The sequence below is a fragment of the Alosa pseudoharengus genome, unplaced genomic scaffold (genome assembly GCF_046254945.1).
Source record: "Alosa pseudoharengus isolate Yale_2024_CS ecotype anadromous, Long Island Sound unplaced genomic scaffold, YU_APseudo_1.1 YU_APseudo_1.1_scf_5, whole genome shotgun sequence".
NCBI lineage: Eukaryota > Metazoa > Chordata > Actinopteri > Clupeiformes > Clupeidae > Alosa > Alosa pseudoharengus.
In genome coordinates, this window is record NW_027468837.1 from 15,226,177 (window position 1) to 15,241,070 (window position 14,894).

The 14,894-nt window shown below is 48.3% G+C and overlaps 1 protein-coding gene across 2 annotated transcripts in view; it reads right to left on the reverse strand.

The window, feature by feature from the left end:
* The window catches only part of slc25a26 (solute carrier family 25 member 26), a 51,018-nt gene that overhangs the window by 28,384 nt on the left and 7,740 nt on the right, over positions 1-14,894 (reverse strand). For both annotated transcript variants that reach the window (XM_076267608.1, XM_076267607.1), the window contains exons 4-5: positions 9,764-9,868; positions 8,939-8,986 (exon numbers count right to left, since the gene is read on the reverse strand). In XM_076267608.1, coding sequence (XP_076123723.1) covers positions 8,939-8,986; positions 9,764-9,868 — 153 coding nt within the window. The remainder of the gene's footprint in view (positions 1-8,938; positions 8,987-9,763; positions 9,869-14,894) is intronic.

Below are 14,894 nucleotides of genomic sequence, written 5' to 3' on the forward strand. Positions count from 1 at the left end.
TTTTTTTCCTGCCACTATGAGTATGTAGGGGATGGGGGTAGGGCTTTGAGGGATTAAGCCGTCTGGAGTGAGAGTGTGTAAGTGTGGGTGGTTGGGAATGGGTTGAGGATGTGCACTGCTGTATAGGAAGCTGGAGGTGGGTCGCACCTCAACCAGAGCCCGAGAGAGAGACAGAGCTGGAGAGAGAATGAAAAAGAGACAGAGAGAGAGACAAAGCAAGAGAGAGAGAGAGAGAGAGAAAGAGATGGAGAGAGGGATAAATCACAGCGCAGCACGAGGCGCCGGGGCTTGCCCTGTAATTAGAGGTTAACCTCAGTCTGGTTTTACAAGGCCGTTCTTCCTTCATGAGGGGAAAAGCACATAGCGCTCACTCATATTCTCGCGCAAGCTAACTTTCTCCTTCCTCACTCATTCTCTCTCCCTCTCCCTCTCTCTCTCTCTCTCTGTTACTGTTCATAAACCCCTGCTGTTCATCATCGCACTCCTCCAATCAACACAAACTTGCGATCCATCACTCTCTCTGCCATACCGGAAGCGGGTCTCGGCTCCACGCAGTCCCGGTACTGATGGCAGGCAGGGGTTCTGGCGAGAGGCTTGGCGGCAGCCTGAGGCACTCTCGTCGGTGCAGGGTTCAGTACGGTTCGCACCGCTGCAGCTCCAGGACACATTCCTGTTTAGGTCACAGGTCTAAGGGGGTGTTTTTGGTCTGGGGGGGGGGGGGTGTTTTCAGAGAACCCCCTTTCTCCACAAGCCCCCCCACCCCCCACCCCCCATCCCAGGCTAGTCCCCCTTTCTACCCCCAAAAGCCTCCTGCACCCCCACCCCCCCCCCCCCCCCCACGCCCCACCACCACCCTCCCTGATCGCTCGGCCTGCTTCTCGGCGTTCCGCGCCAGACCGTCTGCGGTAATTGGAACCACATGCGAGGCTGCGATCGTTTTCTGCCCCGATTGAGGCAAACACGCAGAAAATTGTGGGAAGCAAACATAGCCCTGAGACCTGTGGAGATATGCTAATCAGCACGGCCTCCTCCCTGTGCGACAGTGTGTCTGAAATAAACACCCCCCCACCCCACACACACACACACACACACACACACACACACACACACACACACACACACACACACACACACACACACACACACACACACACACACACACACACACACACACACACACACACACACACACACACACACACACACACACACACACACACTACACAGTGCAAAACACTATGGAGAGTCCAATAAAAGTTACAGAACAAGATAAGGGTTGCACAAAGTAGCTCCATTGACACATAAATCAAATGTTCAGTGTCAATGTTTGACAGATTGGATGAAAAATAAAAACACAAAAAAAACATCTCTGGCAGAGGTATGAGGACACGTTCAATAAAATAAAATGTTGGATGGACTGGATGAAGCAACGGAAAAAAAAACATATCTGGCAGAATTGTAAAGACATGTTCAGAAACTGTAGCTTCCGGTGTGTGTGCTACAAGAATCGTTCCAAGTGAAAACGCTTGGCTTCAGCGTCCTCCTCGTCCAAAAATTACCGGTTGGCCACCACTGGCCTTCTCGAGATCTATCGGTCTGCTCTGCCTGACCTGAGACAGAACTACGGCGTGCGCGAGTGCCCAATGTGTCTGCGGGCCGATTTGATCCCCACCCTCGGCGCTCGTAACTCATGACATAATAACGTACAAGAGAGTGCCGCAATCCCGAAAAATTAAGGTTGCATTAACTCGCCATTCTTGTGGGTGAAATAACTCATGGTGAGTGATTACAGCAGCCAGGTGATAAGTGGGATACCGAGGGCTTTATCACTGCAGTGTCACTTTCTCAAGCCCTCGAGTCTGAAATATGTTGGCTTAAATGGGAGCCGGGACTGATTTACGACATCAGTTCCTTGATGAAAATGCGCTGTTGACAATATGTTAAGGCTAAGCTTTGGAAGACACGTAAAAACGTACATTACTGCACATTTTGTGTAAGCCCCAGGACTCAGAAATCTATCTGCCTGCTGTGCTTGGCTTCCTCTACCAAAGCCAGATCTCCCAACTTGCCTTGAATGTAATATATAAATATATGTGTGTGTGTGTGTGTGTTAGCATGCAGAGAGGGAGGAGATCGAAAGAAAGTGGAAGAAAAGAGAGAAAAAAGAGAGAAAGAGAGAGAGAGAGAGAGAGAGAAAGGACTAATGTGCATTGCATTGCTTTACATCCAGAGCCGCTCAACTGGTCATCAGCAAGAGCCTAAGCCAGTGTCATGTTCTATCCAGATGTATTAGACTTCAGCTCTAATCTGCGTTGGGCTTCCCAGAGACCGGACCTGCCAACAAGCGTCCTACTGAGAGTGTCAAAGGAGCGAGGAGGACGAGAGAGAGAGAGAGCGCGAGAGAGAGAGAGAGCACAACAACAACCAACAACCTGTCAGGCTGATTAAAACAAACCGCGTCGGCCTCCTCAATGCCCCCCCTTTCCCACACCTCCCATAGTGCAGACACACACACACACACACACACAAGCACACACACACACACACAAGCACGCACACACACACACACACACAAACACTTGCCCCCCTTTTTTCCTACCATACAGGACGTACACAATCACACGCGCAGTGATGGGACATATTAGGACATCCTCATCATCCCACAGCTGTATGGTAAAGTTATGATGCCGTTTCCAGGCATCGGAGCGCCAGGATTCCTTATTAAAGGGGTCCGGAAAAGCCCCCCCTCCCCGCCTGGGAACGTCCAGGCAATCGCTTCAGATTTTATGCAGTGTCGACAGTCGCTCCGCACACACGCGCATGCTGCGAGGGCCGTCCAGCCAGGCCAAATGGGTTAATCAGTCACCGGGCGTGATGAATGTCCATCACAAAATAAAAACCCTGGATGCCTGTCAACTGCCTCTTGGTCCGCGCCGAGGCTACCGCTGGGAAGATGTAACCCAACTCTCGCAGTCAGCCTGAGACGCAAAAAGGATTGGGGCGCTGTCACTCGGCCTTTAGTTGGCCCTGCGGTGCGTCTCTCTCTGTCTGTGTGTGTGTGTGTGTGTGTGTGTGTGTGTGTGTGTGTGTGTGTGTGTGCGCTTGTGTCTGCTAAAGAGGGCTGCGTGGTGGCAGCTGTGTGTGTGTGTTTAGAGGCCTGCACAGTGAACCCAGCACTCGGAGGGTGTGTAATTGGGTGGGGTGCGGTGGGGTGCCAGAGCAGGAATAATCTAGGTGCTGATGGTGAGGAAGCCGGACCTCGTGGTCCCCCGTGGGAAGAGGATTACTGAAAGGACACTGTGGTTGCTTTGCTTGGGGGGTAGGTGAGGCTTGTGGAGAGTGTGGCACTTGTGCACGAAAAGGAGACTAAGAGGGAAGGGCGAGTTCAGTATGTGGATGTGGAGGTGGAGGTGGAGGACAGTGTGTGTGTGTGTGTGTGTGTGTGTGTGTGTGTGTGTGTGTGTGAGAAAAGTCTGTATGGAGTGTGTGTATATTAAGAGTGTGTGTGTGGTGTGTGATGTGCCTGTTAGTGTGTGTGCGTGTGTGTGTGTGTGTGTGTGTGTGTGTGCTAGAAGGGCGGTGGTGGGGGTCTGAATGTCTCAGGGAGCAGCTGGGTCTCTTCTCGGCTCCCTGTCTTGAGTTCAGTGCCAGCACCAATATGCTCGGACGTCCTGCCAAACTCAAGCGGACGCGCTGTTCCTCCCCACAAATACTCCCGATCTCCCCGATCTCCCCAACCCCCCACCCCCCCTCCAACACCCCCCCTCCCTCCAACCCACCCCCGCCCCCCCTACTCTCCCTCCTGCCAACCTTGCTCAAACAGCAGAGTCATTCCAATGAGAAACACATTTATAAGAAAGTTCCTTTTAAAGCGATGGTTCGGAGTAATTTCACCCTAGGGTCCTTTGCACCATGACCCCGAGCCAAACACCCTCCCAGAACCTGTTTTCCCTTGGTCGAACCCTAGTCCGGCTTAAAAGTTGGTACCATTACGACTGCAGAAACTCATTCGTTTCTGACAGTGCTACTCGACTAGGGTTCGACCAAGGGAAAACAGGTTCTGGGAGGGTTTGGCTCGGGGTTATGGTGCAAAGGACCCTAGGGTGAAATTACTCCGAACCATCGCTTTCATTCGCAGACACAAAGCGATGAAGAACAAAACCCCCTCAGGGGTATATTGGCAACCTGACGCTTGGAAAAGCCTTAATGTCCACCTAAGTATAGAGAGCAACAAGAAAAAAAATCTCCACTGTTCATTTCAAACTGTTGAATGCAGATGCAGTGCTGGCTTAAAGAAGTCCGGCTTGAGTCTGCACAAGCTGAGCACTCCAGGTTGGTATGTGACCCGGCCATGCAGCTTTCTCTGAGTCTCTGAAGCCCTGTAGCCATGCAGATCTGTGGCACATATGAGAGACAGAGAGAGAGAGAGGGGGGGGGGGGAAGAGAGGAGAAAGGGGCCTCATTCGCTGCCTGGCCTGTGTTTGATTTCCAAACACAAAGAGAGAGGGAGAGAGAGGCTAAAGGCATGTGTGCAGGTTGGGAGGGGGGGGGGGCGAGAGAGGGACGGAGGAAGGAAGCATCCAGGCCTTCACACGTGGGGCGTAAATCTCTCCCTCATAGGCTGGGTGACAAATAAACAGGCCTGTCTGAGCGTCCGCTCCGCTGCCAGCCTCGGCCAGATGAGGGAGGCTAAACACACAGCGCCACGGATCAGCGCAAACATCTACAGGATATGAGCGCCCATCTGCCTGTCCTCCCGCCCGCTCGCTCGCTCTCGCTACCCCACCCTCACCACTTTTGTTTCCCCTCTCCCGTTCCTCTGCTTCTGTTGTTTTGCTCATGTTGACGTTGTCGGTTCTTCTGGTCTGCTAGTCCGTGTGTATCTCCACCTTGTCTTGCCTATCTACTGAGCGATACGAACCTACCAGCACCTACCAGGAATATGAATAAGAAACGACTGCACATTTTTCTGATGTCATCCTACGGTTGCTGAGTGACATTCGAATGAGTTGATGGCCATATTCAAAATTAAGAGACCACTGTAAATTTGCACACACACAAACATCTGAACACACACACACACACAGACACACACAGACACACACAGACACAGAGAGAGAGAGAGAGAAATGTGCCCTCTGCATTTATTGGCACTCCCGGTAAAGTTGAGTAAAAAAAGGTATAATACATGTTCTATTATAAATGTATCATAATCTCACAATGAAAACAAGTCGATTACCGAATGCAGCACAAACTATCGAAGAATGCGAAAGGAGGCGAGTTCAGTAATCTACTTTTTCCTCCAGTTTCAATACCTTTTCTTTGCACTTACAAAGGTAAAATGACTTCAATTTGTCTGCTGAAACCCTCTCCAGAGTAACATATCATGTGATTTTTTGGGAAAAGTTAGTGGCTGAAAATACCGATTTACATTGAGCTAACAAGTTGCTCCCCAAAGCCTATGCAATATGCTATTCAGGCTATGCCCATTCCGGTGTCACTCAAAACTGCACCGATTGTTATTTTGGTCCCAAATGAAAATGTACACTCTTTATCATCCAATAAATGTGGCACATATGTTTTTGCCTGCTATTTCACAGAATACATTTGTATATACAGTAGTTGTTGATGCTGTAACACCAAAATTTCCCTTTGGGGAAGAGTAAAGTAATCTATCAATCTATTTACCGGTATCTATGACAGGGCAATGTATTTGGCATATTAACAGCAGGTTCAGGTGGCAAATTAGGAGGATGGATGGGGAGGTCATGAATAATGATTCCTTTGTTCTACAAGTGGGGGGACAGATGCCATTCACTGGCTATGGAAAATATTCAAAGTCGTATATCTAGGGTACAACATGCAAAGCAAATCCCTCACATGGAGAGATACCACTGCCATTCTCCTCAGTTCCACCTCCGCGAGTAAAATAAGGCATGCCTTCAATAGCACCTCAACTTCAAGAAGCCGAGAGAAGGCTATCTTTCCCCCAGATGATTATCATTGCAGCAGAAGGGAGTGGTGGGGGTTGGGGTGAGTGATGGTGGTGGTAGTGGTCTATTTGTGGCAGTGTGTGTGTGTGTGTGTGTGTGGGAGGGAGGGGGGTGTAGTTGCCCCTTCCGATCACCCACCTTTCAAATCCAAACACTACTTGTAGGGCGTTCCACCTGTTTGCTGCGCAATCCACTGTGACCGATGTGCAACAGGAAAACAAACAGGGGGGATCAGCCCGACAAATTGGACTCGGGTGGGCCAGACGCGGTGCACTGGGAGGGGCAGGGGGCGGGGCACAGTAGCCCGGAGAACGTGGGATTGCAGAAGAAGAAGAAAACAGAGAGCGGGAAAAGGAGGGAGCGAGGGGCACGGGAGCTCGACCTGCGCTGTTATTTTTCCAGATGGGCAAAACACACGCCGTGATCCCTCGCACTCGCTCGCTCGCTCACTCACTCACGCGCTGGTAGCTCACGGCCCGGGGTCACGTGCACGCACCTCTGTTTGTGTTGGATTCGCCCCACATCTGTGTGCGTGTGTGTGTGTGTGTGTGTGTGTGTGTGTGTGTGAGAAAGAGAGAGAGAGAGAGAGAGAGAGAGAGAGAGAGAGAGAGAGGGATGGACAGACAGAGAAAGTAAGAGAGGTGGTGATCACGTCTCAGATCACAGCTGTGGGTGTTTTGTAACGGCTTTCCTTCAGGCTGCCAGCTCACCTCCCCACTCTCACTCTTTCTTTTTCTGTCTTTCTTTCTCTACCTCTTTCCCCTTTCTCTCTCATACTGTCTTTCTTTCCATCTTTCTTTCTCTCTCTTTCCCCACTCTCACTCTTTCTTTCTCTCTCTTTTCCCACTCTCACTCTTTCCCCACTCTCACTCATCCCGTCTGCTTGGAGTAAATGTGAATTTCATACCTATGCTGTGTGTGTGTGTGTGTGTGTGTGTGTGTGTGTGTGTGTGTGTGCATCTAAATGCCGTGGGCAAAGCAGATGATCTCCATGTGCCATCACTCAGATCTGCCGTACACACCCTCACCCACACACACACACACACACTCTCTCTCTCTCACAGTCTTTTCCCTCACTCACACTTGACTATGAAGCCAAGCGGATGAAACACCTACGTGCAAAACTGTCAACGGCAAAAGTCTCTCTCTCTCTCTCTTTGCCAAAAGTCTCTCACTTTGCCATCAGCCAGAAATGGAGATGAGATGCAGACATGTAAAATAAATCTGGTGATATTTCATATTCAGCAAGAATGATAGGTGAAAAGGGGATAAAAGTGGCAAAGTGAAAAGGGCTAGATGCCGAGTGTTACTGCCGATTGAGCACACTCAGCGACATGCCAGGGACCGGAAATATGGCTTCTGGTGCCCTCTAGTGGCTGAAAAGTAAAGGCTTCGCAATTTGAGTGCACGAATAACAAACACATCTCACAATGGCACTTTAGTAAAAATTAAGTGCTGTAAAAACACGTTCCTGGTGTGATAACACGAATCACCCCGGCCCTACTAACATAAACTACAGACAAGGACAAGCTTGCACCTCTGCATGTGTGCATGTGTTGCCTTTTAAGACCGGCTAAGCCATGCTTGTTATTTTGCACACAACAAAACTCGCTCCTGTCCCCTCAACGTAACTCCAGGTGCTCTCGACCTCCTCCTCCTCATCCTCACCCTCACCTGTCCATTAATCCAAACGCTGGCGTGTCCTGTGATATCGCATCAGTGATTCCTCCTGAAGGCCTCGTAATTGGGTCTAGCTGACCATGTATATTCATGAGGTCCCAGTGCAGAGGGAGAATGAGAAGGGAATAAGGTTGGTGTGCGGTGCGGGAGGGGGTTTCAGAGGGTTTGGCATTTTTACTAAACAAAGTTATCTTGGCAGCGTCGCATGGCGGGATAAGATAGCAGGCCGAGGATACGAATTACCTTCCTGACACACGTCAGGTCCAATCCTGAGTAGAGCGGGGTGTGAGGGGGGGGGGGGGGGGGGGGGGGTGGAGGGGGATGTTGGGGTGGACACTACCCCCTCATCCTATCTTTACCCACTCTTAGTATGCAGCAGGAGCTCTTCGCTCACATTCAAATATATTCATCTATTCAGAAGCCCTCGGAGAAATCAGAGAGCCTTGTTGTCCCCTCTTCTTCGACCCCCCTCCACTCTGTCCAGATGGAATTTGTGTGAATAACATCTGTTTAGTGAGGCAGAAAATCAGTACAGGATAGCACAGCGGTGTGGGACTACATTAAACCCCCCACCCACTCACCCCCGCCCCCCAAAAAAAAGAAGAAAAAATAACTGAAGTGGTGTCACCTTCCTTTACTTTTCCCACCCCCTTCCCCCCTTCACCTCTACTTCTTCTACTGAAATGTGCAAAAGTGAAAGGAGAGAAGAAAAAACGGGAGGGGGGGGGGGGGGGGGGTGGCTCTCCTGCAAATAAATGAAAAGTCGGCACTTTGACAGAATTCATTAAGCATTATCACGCCGTGCAGGTGCTATTAAGAGCCAGATAATTAATCAAAGGGTCGAGAGGCGCGCCATCCATTAGCCGGCCGGCTCCTCGTCAAGGGGACAGACTCCGTGTTGGCTTTATTTCACCTGCTTTTGGCTGCTTTGTTCCTCATTTATTGTGCCTCTTAATTTCTTTAATTAATTAGAGGAATTTCCAATAAAACCAAACAATGCACTCAACGAGACACTTGAGGAGGGAGGTGCAGTCAAGCAAAACAAATTACGTTGGGCTATTTGAAAAGACGTGAGCTAAGGGGTCCTTAGACAGTTTCAGAGTTCGACTATAAAAAGCGGTGAGCACCGTGAGGACGTCGTCTCCAGATTCCTCAGGCATCTGCAGCCCATTTCATGTTTACGTCTATTGACTATGTTGCTGCTGATCTGTTGGTTGTTATGTCTGATCAACCAAACTGTTATGTGAAGAAGCAGGTGGCCTTACCTCTCTGAGCACTGTGCTGCCGTAGCCTCGATACAGACCCTTCACACCCTGTGAGATGAGAAAAGCAGGGTCAGACTGGATCCAGAGGACAGGGACGAAAACAGCACTGCAGGGAACTGTGCTGCAGGTGGAGGGTGTGTATGGATTTTAAAAACGTTGCCTATTACCAACCGTCCCATATTTCCAACCTCTTACGTGTATGTGTCTATTAATATTCATTTCTATACAAACCAAGATGGCGGAATTCCTAAAGAAACGCAAGCACCCACACCATAAGTTTATTTAAATTAGCTATGTACCAAAAATTACATTTTACCGTGACTCGAAGAGCTGTAAACAGTGTTGTAAGGCTGCGTGTACAAATCCGCTTGGAGCTCCAGTGGAATTTTGATTTGTGATGAGAATTCTCAGTCTAACCGTTGATGTGAAAGGTTGGAAATAAGCTGCACCAGCCCAGCACTAAACTCCCAGTGTGGTAAACAAAATCGGATATTTTAGGCAGTAAAAGCCCCGGTAAGAACCAAACTAGATTTTGTTCAAATCTACACACCTATGGCTACTGAAAAATTTAAGGTTCGTTTATCAAATGTTATTTTGAAATATTAAAAAAACATTGTGGTAATTGGTGGTTCTACGATAGAACTGTCTACAGAAAAAAAAACTGTGATTGGTGAAGATGAAACCCATGTACAGCAGGGTACAGCGGAGCCAATGCATATGAACGGTGGACTAACCGTTTGGATTGATTGGATGAAAATACTGAAATGGCATCATGTCTATATAAAGATGAATACTCTGTCTGTGTGTGTGTGTGTGTGTCCTTACCTCCTGCCTGAGTGTCGCCATTAGCACCTGGTAGGTGTTGGTGGAGGGGCACGCCTGGGTTCTCTGCTTCACTACCTCAGTGGGCACACGAATCAGACAGGCCACCTGTGACAGAAAAACACATCACATGAGTTGGCCTAACTTGCCAATATGGGTCACAGAAGGACACACAGTGGAGGTGGTGGCTGAAGTGGACATCTCCGGCAAAAAAAGTGGGGAAACAAAAGTGTAACGCCGTTGAAGAGACAGAGACTGGAGGTGAAGTTTCACAGTTGGCTTGGAATTTATTTCCCTATAAATGTACATTTATCTAAATAATGGGCAGTGGGAGGTGTCCCGTAAACAAATACACCCACGTATAATTAAATAAACTAGAAAATGTAATTTCAAGGAAATTACCAGCGCATGAAAATATAAACATACTGTATATTAACATAAAATGCAAAACAAACTTTTATTTGATAACAGTTGGCAGAAGTCATAGTTGATAACAACTGACAGTTGAAATGGCTGAACAGTTAAATAGTTGAGTAGTTTAAATAGTTAAATTATTTAATAGTGAATTATTGTAGTGAGGACATTTATTTTGAAACAGTTGTGGGCAGAGGAAATAGTTGAACAGGATCTGTAGAGCCAGATTGTATGTTTAAAGCCTGAGACAGAGTACATAGTTTAAAAGTTAAATATAGATAGTGTAATGGATGTTGATAGACAAAAAGTTGAATGGATGTTGATAGGCAGATTGTTTAATGGATGTTGATGGGATAGTTTAATGGGTAGATGAGTGAATGGTTTGAAGAGGATGAATGGATAGAAAGTTGGATTGAATGTGCCTTATATCCTTGTAGAATGGAGATACACAGAGAGAGTTGGCCTAATTGAGCAGAAAGCAGTTGATACAGGTGCAATCAGTTTAACTAGCTTTTTGATGGGACCTAGTTGAGCAGCTGGAAGCTGATACAGGTGCAAATCAAGTTAATTAGCATTAGCAAATACATTCCTCAAGTCTCCTTTTCAAGACCTACGTTACAAAGTTTGAACGAAGTTTCTACGTTAAACGGTTGAAGCTGAATTAGACGCAGAAATTTGGTGGGAAGAATAATAATAATAAGAAGAAGAACAGTGCATTTTCATGCACTGTAATAAATAATCACTTATCCCTCACTCTATCACTCGCACAATTATAACAAACAGCTCACTCGCAATTACCTCTCTTCAACTCAGTGGAGGTGGTGGATAAAGTGGATATCTCCGGCATGGAGAAAAAAAAGAGTGGCTTAAACTCAAAGATGGTGTCAGATGTTCTTCCACGGCCCTCTGGCCAGAGGTGGAAAACTTCAACTTTAGAAAGTAAAAGTCTGGTCATGTGTTGATTCTACCTGTGCACTTCCTCACACAGGTGATTTCATTTAACCTGATTTACCTGGCTGAAAGGCTTAGTGTTACTTAGAATCAGCAAATTTACTGAATGGCTGGAACAAACATGTGGTAGGACTTCTACTTTCTGAAGCCAGACTTTCCCACCCCTGCCTGTGACCAATGTAATGCAGTGGGTGCTATCGAGTAGGTGGTTCAAATGTGTCTCCTTGTTAGACTCCTGGCAGTTGCAATGTGGCCTTGAAAGCCTTCTCTGTGCGGCGTTTTGCTGAAACTCCACTCTCGCTGGCACGGTTTGTTTGCAATAAGATGAAGACACGCGCCTAAGCCCCTGCCTGCGCAGAGCTGTCCGAGAGGCGAGGCTCACCAGTTGTTTATGCCAGTGCCTTGCAAGAACAGCCTGTTCATTACACACTGTTGTTCCTGGCAAAATGGCTATTAATCACCTCCCCGGGAAGGGAGACAGAGGAAGAGAGATGGAGGAGAGAGGGAGAGAGAGAGAGAGAGAGAGAGAGAGACAGAGCGATGGACAGACAGATAGCTACAGAGAGAGAGAGAGAGAGATGGTTAGACAGATGGCTAAACAGATAGACAGAGAGAGAGAGAAAGAGAGAAAGAGAGAGGGAGAGAGAGTGTAAAAAGGTAAAGGTCAGTGCCATCCGCCGTGTCCCATCACTCCTGGCGCCACGTCTCGCCGTCGCGCTTCTCTCAAACTCCCCCTCCTCAAGCCTGGTAGAAATGAAATGCCAACGCGACCACAGAGATATGTCAGACGCGGAAAACACGCATTATCAACTGTTGTTCCGGCATTAATATTTATGAGCGCTTCATGCCTCATGAGGCGCGGTGCCCTTAAGGCAGGCCTCCACCTACTTTATTTCCCATTAATGTCGCGCTGGAGCGGAAATGCCGGACTGCTGGGGGGGGGGGGGGTGGGTGGCAGAGGTGGTGGTGAGCAATCTCCCCGACGGGGGCACCCCGCTTGGCCCCCTGAAACGCACCACTGCATCAATCTGCCCCTCGGAGAGAGGCTATGGGGATAGGTGGGGTGGCCCTGGGTGGGGGAGAGAGGGGAGAGGCTCAGAGAGACCCTGCTGCTAGGCTAACTGTAGGACAGGACCAAGGCTGAGAGCACAGACGGGCTGTGGGGTTGAAAGGCGGACTAGGGGAGAAAAGTGTTTGGAGCCCTGTGGAACTCCATGGGGCTGTTTTTAGCCAGTCTTGCTCTTGTCCTCGCTGTGGCCTGTCAGACGTGAGAGTCCAGCAGGTGCTGACGCTCTGCTCAATCACTTACGCTACTTTCCAGCACAGCCGGACACATGACAGACAGGTTGGTTTGAGACTCCACAGGTTGAACTGCTGCCAAAACTAATGACTTACTCAAGTCTTCGCAGGTGTTCACTAAAGGAAATATATCATATAGGTGATGTATAGTGAATTCACCACCCCCAGGCCAACCCATGAAAGGGGTGGTGAATGATGACAATCTCAAAAACCACCAGTAACACCACAGACTGATGAGGAAATCATTCAGTTGAGAAGAACAAAAAACACACATACATCACCCTAAAACAGGCGTCCAGCCTGCTGATATAAAATATGAGATCTGAATGGTAAAGAATTTACCTATCCATTTTACACAGCCAACAGCCAAACCTGAGGTGAACTGGTGCAACTATCATGTAGCAAGAGTGCCACCCAGTGGTAAGCCATGGTAACTGACATGCCATCTGTCTGCTATCTGACCTGACAAGATCCATTTCCGATTCTTTTGGTCTGTTGCTTTCCCCGAGTTAACATTTATGAAACATCGCGCATCGTGTCTCTTTCCTGCAATCCTCCAAAGGTTCAAAATGACGGCGCTTAATGGAAAGAAAAGTGGATATGACAAGTAATTCCTCCTTTAATTGAATCGCGGGGCAGGAGTCCACAAGGGACCGCTCACACATCAGCTCGCTGGAGAGAGGGAAGCGGCCGGGAGATTAGATCAAATAAATGGCGGACATTGTTTATTTCAGAGTCCGAGTACGCACCACTAACAGACTGACTGCAGAGAAGCCAATCTAGCGAGATATTAGCAGTGGTGGATAGTTGGAGTACTTTAGGAGGGTGACTTTGATTCCTACACAGTGGAGGTCTCAGGATGTCAGGTGTCAGAGGGGCCATTTCCCAACGTTTCATACTTTCACCCTGAAAAGGACGGACGTGGCTGCCAAGCATAAGAACCTAGCACAATGGAGTGTGTAGTAGACCGGTTTGTGTGTTGGGATGTCACATGAACAGAATGCAGACACACTCAAACACACACATGAGCATGCACAGACACTCACACACATCTACACATTCATAAGTGCAAACACATGCATGCACACACACACACACACACCATGCACGCGCTCACACACACACACACACACACACACACACACACACACACACACACACACACACACACACACACACACAAACTTTTAGAGAGCTACAGGGTGACAATGGAGAGCTACATTTTTAAGACACTTATGACATTTGTCAGCAACAAACCACATTTCGCAAAAAAACAAAATAAATAAATCATTAGCAAAATGGTGAAAGCTGAGCTGATACATTGCACTTGGGAAAAGGCTGTTATTGTTTGGGGCGCCACGAGCCATAATGGGTTGAGAAACATCTCGAAAAACCCAAGATGACACTTCTTGGCCCGAACTCTTCCAGCCTTTTCTTGGCTTGCGAGAGGAGACTGGGGATGTGTGTGTGTGTGTGTGCGTGTGTGTGTGTGTGTGTGTGTGTGTGTGTGTATGTGTGTATTTTGGGGGGGGGGGGGGGGGTGGGCAGTTTGCAGGAGACATGACATGTCATGGCACAGGGGAAGGGTGTTTAAGTGGCCCTTGACAAAAGCCTTGTCCGTTTGTATCGCCCCTGCTCGTCTTCTGGAGACGGGCGTGACTGCGTAGATGCACATGACTCCCGCTGACAGCTTTCCCCTTTTCCTTGGCGCGCTTACAAGGGGGCCTCCACACTCTTAATTGCATGATGAATTTCCTGGCAGCGTCTTTTCCATCTCCGGCGCCATTCATCTTTATTTACAGGCAATTTGGAAGCGCCGCGCGTTAATTAGTGCTAAGTCTAAGATGGGAGCTCTGCACTCGCTCCATTCCTGCTGTTTCTGTGTATCCAGAACTGATAGGCTTGTTGTTTCTGACCCAAAAATGACGAGAGGAAAGAGACCATTTATAGCCAACAAGAAAAGAAGGCGCTCGTTCAGGAGAACATACTCATGCACATGTACACACACATGTACACACACACACACACACACACACACACACACACACACACACACACATAAATCCGTCTGTGTTTCTTCTGACAATTTACACAATACATTACACCCTGATCCCATCTGTCCAAGCCAATGGACTGAGCCATGGCATGCCCAAGACAAGCAAGGGGAGCTGAGCAATAATTTGGCAGCAATTGTGAACACATCTAGAATCGGAGTTGCATTAACGTCAGGGCTTGTCAGCAGACTGCAGATTTCAAATAGGTCTCCAAATGGCTGAACAGCCATGGCCATCGTTTGTAATTTCATTTTGAGGGTGGTCCTGGACACCACATTGGAGTTAAACACAAGGCATACTGGTTTAAGTTACAAACAGACTGTAACAATGGAAAACTTTGCACTGTGAGTGATTTATGGAAATTGTACGTCATCCAAGATCCCAAGTCTCCAATGTTGTTTGCAACGAAGCACCCA